Genomic DNA, 5,420 nt, shown 5'->3' on the forward strand with positions numbered 1-5,420 from the left:
TTATTTAACAAATCTAAAAACTCAACGAGCCCTTGAACATCGAACTTAAACTCAAACTCAAATAACTTTATTCAATATAGAAGCATTACAATTTCTTATTGATGGTCAATTGAAGCACTACCACCGGTTCGGAAAGAAAATACCCTGACCTGAGAAGAACCGGCGAAAGAAACTCTGCGGGTTTTAAATAAACAATTTAATATGAGATGAAATCATTTAAAAGTTCTTATATTTAAAAATTAATAATGATTTCATCGCTTGTTAATTAACTGGTTTTCTCAATTTTCTTCTATTAGTTAATTTCAAAGAGAATGCAGTATACACATACGTAGAGCAGGTTATATTACACATTGGGCCATTAGTCCATATAAGCCCCAAAGTAAATACGTCCTTTAAGGTACTGTTTAACGGAAATTTCTTATTCGTATGAGTTTTTTTACGAAACGAATCTAAAACACGGCTCATTTCAATATATGTACTTAACTTACTTGAATTGATATTTACGAAATATTAGTTTAGTTTAAATTGATTTAAAAATCATTATTAAATCATATAATTATTTGTAATTTTAAATTTAAAATGAAGTAACATTATGTTTTACATTACTGATTATTGTTAAGATAAATTAAATAAAGATTTCATTAGTAAATGACATTAAAATACTCATTTAATAATTACAAAATGAAAATCTCAAGCTTAAGCGCTGCTCTAGCTGATTTCGGACATTAAAACACAATTAAGGTAATTACTTCCTAATCTCTTGTTTCATTGTGCACACACAATACCAACAAGGAGATAAGAAATGCTATTCATAAATAAACTCGTACTAATCGTTGTTTATAAAAAGAGGTTAAAATAATTAAATATAGCCATATATTGGTATACTGTCCATCGCGATGGATACACTTTACTCGAGAAGCGAGGACACCTTCGCAAAGTGCATAATATCCACCGTGCCCCTCGACCGGCCTGTGATAGCCTTATCGAAAGTTACGAAAATGGTGCTGACTTCGGACATACCGGCGTGTCTCCGTCCACACGTGATCGTCCGAGCTCTACGGATCCTGCGTGATATTGAGGCTGAAAATAATCTTCTAGATCTCTGCTTTGCGAAGTTTATCCCTCACCCGACGTGCGGGGAGCTTAACTTGAGTCTCGGAGAACTGTGGGAGCTCCCGAGGGAACACGAGTGGTTGTGCGGCCAGTGCGGGCGGCCGCTCTATGACATACAGACAGATAGTGATTGAAATCCATTCGTAACATTATTAAGATGCTATGAAAGACAATGAGCGCTTGCTTGCAAATACACGAGTATGAGGCGCTCGAAAAAGGAATTGGTGCAGTAGCTGTGGTTCAGTTGTACCTTTATACAATTACATAATACTATTTTTTGTGTATATTAACAAGTGGGTGCTTTTAAAACTTTACAATTATATAAGATTTTGTTTTACTAAGAAATAGTCTTATTTTACCACTATTGTAACTAAGTATACATTCTTGGATTTAAAACTCATAAATATTAAAAATCTTAATAGAATTGTTATAATAATAAATATGCAAAAACTCTCAACTTCATATCTATTATTATAAGCAAGTTTTAATAGGCAAGTTTTTGTAAACAGAATTTATGAAAGAAAAATTTCTAGTGAATATTGAGAGATAATCTTTTCAAAAACTGTTGTTTTCGATATGCTAATGTAAATGAACTACGTTAAAAATATCGTTAATGTAATATAAATCAAATCAGTGACCACACGCCTTAGTGTACACAAAATATATCGTGCTATCTATATAATATATCGATAAAATATGGTAACAAAATAGACTACGTTACATAACTACATTTGGTCTAGCTTAGAACGACAGTCAACGGCCTTATAATTAGTAGCAAGCTGCAATAGAGTTATTCTGTATGAACCAACTCGAAATTCACCACAGAACATGATCTTGTTATATACGAATATAAAGTGATATACGACATTTACTATAAATTATTATAACACCGCAAGTCGGAATTCAGCATGCATTAAATGAAATATGACGTGAGTTCACAGAATAGCACCTCAGGTCTCTTATGAGTGATCAAATAATATGTATCAGTTATAATATTATAAAGGACCGACAGAATAAATATACCTTGAACATAAATCAATGCACTCTATATGGGATAAGGTTTATTTCGTGTCATAAGCCACTAGCTGTGCCCTGCGGTTGCGCTACTTTTGAATTACGCAAGTCTGTCTCATACATAATAATTATTATTTCATTATAAGCCTTTGAATAACTAAATATCCACCGAAAATTAGTAAATTATTATAATAACAATTTTATATAATAATTACAATAATTTGCTCAATATCAATAGAAGGAAATTATTGAATTCGTTATGTTTCTTATATATGTAATTATAAGGTCTTCCTCATTTATTAGCCCATATGGAAAATTATTTTTAGGAATAGTTCTTACCGAAGAGAAAAATCTATATCTGTTCTTATTTGTTTTGTTTCAAGGTATAACATACAAAAATTTCGTAATGTTATCGTGTAGCTAAATATTTTTTAATAATCGTAATAAGCTAAGCGAAAGTCTGATATAGCTTGTAATTCCCGATTTGGGCGTTCAAACAGACAAATTATAATTTAATATTAGTGTAGAATATGGTCAATACCCCCGACCGAATCGTTAATAGATACGTTTGACTTATAAAACGAGCTCAATGAGTTCGTGTGTAAACGATTAAAGTCAATACAAGTATTATATAAGTGTTTGAAAAAAGGCTTTTATTTTCTTGTCACCTAATAATCTTGTTTTCTACATCGCATTTTCGTATCATGTATATATCATGAAGGTCACACATAAACACAAAAAATATTTAAAACTAAATTATTATGTACTAATTTTAAGATATTCTTCATTCGTTATCATATATTATAACTGAGGTATCTCGTCGAGTATATTATATAGAACTAATGTTGCCAGAGATCAAATATCAACCGTGAATTTACAAGTTTTTATCTTTTTATTCTACTACATTTTTTTTATATGTAATAGACAACAGCTACAGAAAAAAAGGATATCTGTTTATTAAGAAGTAAAGGTTTCTCAAATGGTATTTATTGCTTATTTATATATTCTTAATACATTACTATATTACTTCTGTTTGAAATAAATCTATACTTAGAAATTAGTTAAGTGAGTTTTTTATGTATATTTGTGTAGCAGTTAGTCTTGCAATTGTACATCCGCCCAAACAATTGTACACATATAGTATTTTAATAAAACATGTTAATATCAAATCTGTAAAACGATAACTTCCCAATGTTATAACTCTAAACTGAAATCAAAAACAGATATAACAATCAATAGGATTAAGCATCTAAAGTCAAAAAGAGACAAGTCTTTAAAAACTATACATAATTACAAACTTCGATTTATGCTATAAGTACACAATACGCGATGCCAAACGCAACATCGCGGTCAGGTGGAGTCGGTAATAATTAAACTATTTGCCAATGCAAACTTAAAAGCAAAAGGAAACGAAAATTTCTCACATCCTGGTGATTCATAGAATGATTTTAGGTACCGTATCCACTTGCCCTCTATACCTAGGTTAGATTGTCAGCAGCTAGAGGGGCGAATAGGGCTCGTATAAAAGCACTAGGGCCCCGTCACGAACAGAGTCAGTCTGGAAACCCCGATAGGCACTACTTGAAAATATGAAGGCTATAGTAAGTTTTATTTTATATTTATTTGAAATAAATAGTTTTATTTATTTTTCGATATTTATTTTAGGAGATAGCGAAATTAAATTCAAGGGTAGCTTTTTCAGTATGTACTGTTAAAAATAATATCATGATTTTAATTGGTCAGTGTAGGCTTATGACTTTAAATAAAAAAAATATAGAAATAAGTTCCAGTTTATGTTAGTAATAAAGACATATAACACTTGTGTATAAGTAATATATCGATAAAGCAATTTGATATAACAATAAGATCAACAACACTTTCAATGTGTATTTTCTAATAATTTAGAAATACGAGTAAATAAATTGTAATAATAGTGAAACGATATTATTATAATTAATACGTGCTTAGCTTTTTCGTATTCACAATTTTGTGGTGGTTGCTTTCTAGAAATTCAATTTTTTTGCTAAATTAATCTGAACTTAAGATGAAAATAAAATAAAAAACTGCCATTGCCATCTTAAATATCATAATTTTAATAATTTATAACATTATATCCCGTGATAACCGGAGAACGTGGAATGCACGAAAATCCTTAAATAACAAAAAATAAATGTTATAATTTCCCATCTTACAGAATTTTAAAGAAATTAAACACTTACTTATTTATAATTAAATCTATCGAGGGTGTTATTGCTATTTTACCATTTTGACACTTCTGTAATATTAAGCTATTTTGACTAGACAACTCGGGGAAAACAATATAAGGGATTCATCGATTGTGTCTGTAATTGATTTACTGAGTGAGTGTCAATTTCTAGCTGTGTGTACTTCTGGTGGCCGCCGCCGCAGTTTACGGCGCTGAGGAGAAAAAGAATGAGAAGCGAGGCCTGCTGGGTCTCGGCTACGGCGCCCCACTGCTGGGCCACGGAGGCGGCCTCTATGGAGGACACGGATTGGGTCTGTACGGCGGCCACAGTCTGAGCATCGCCTCGGCCCCCATCGTCAGCCATAGTGTTGCCATTCCCGCTCCCGTGATCAGCCATAGTATCGCGTCTGCACCCATCCTGGACCATGGCTTCATCGGTGGTCACGGTCTCATCGGTGGTCATGGCCTCATCGGAGGCTACGGAGGCCACGGTTTGGTAGGAGCACCTCTGCTAGGCCTCGGTCATGGCTGGCATTGAAGCTGTCTGCAACGTTTGCAATTATAATCTTATTCAATAGATTATACTTCATTAAGTCAAAAATATGTCATCATAAGTGAGCCCAACACGACACGTGGCTCCCTCTGTGCCAAATTAGCTTCTTCAGGTTTACATGTACGATTAAGATGAATAAATTCTATAAACCCACACATACACAGTTTTATTTCTCACAATATTTACTAATAACACGAGCTGTGCGACTTTATAACTTGGCATAACTTCGACGTTATATTTTTTTATACTTAGTATATTACATTGCAAAAAATAATATTGTTGTTGGCCAGTTAATGGGTTGGCAGCAAAATATTGGTTGCGACACTTGAGCCCTTAACAGGCTTAAAAATTACTGCCTAAGTGAATATAAAGGGTCAATGGCTTATTAATTGACTTGAAAATAATTTTATATAATATTTAAAATAATATGAATATGAATAATGCAAAATCGTAATCTAATCTTATCTTAATCTGTGTAGGACTATGAAGAATTGAGAGCCACCCGATTGGTAGATAGGTATCTTAATATTTGAA

The 5,420-nt window shown here is 32.4% G+C and overlaps 1 protein-coding gene across 1 annotated transcript; it reads left to right on the top strand.

Moving 5' to 3' along the window:
* The first annotated feature begins 3,458 nt into the window (after positions 1 to 3,458).
* LOC124535689 (glycine-rich protein-like) lies at positions 3,459 to 5,041 on the top strand. The gene is made up of 2 exons (XM_047111997.1): positions 3,459 to 3,728; positions 4,506 to 5,041. The coding sequence occupies exons 1-2, from the start codon at positions 3,717 to 3,719 to the stop codon at positions 4,869 to 4,871; spliced, it is 378 nt and encodes a 125-aa protein (XP_046967953.1). The 5' UTR covers positions 3,459 to 3,716; the 3' UTR covers positions 4,872 to 5,041.
* Positions 5,042 to 5,420: the final 379 nt, after the last annotated feature.

This window comes from Vanessa cardui, chromosome 15, assembly GCF_905220365.1.
Source record: "Vanessa cardui chromosome 15, ilVanCard2.1, whole genome shotgun sequence".
In the NCBI taxonomy this organism is placed as follows: Eukaryota; Metazoa; Arthropoda; class Insecta; order Lepidoptera; family Nymphalidae; genus Vanessa; species Vanessa cardui.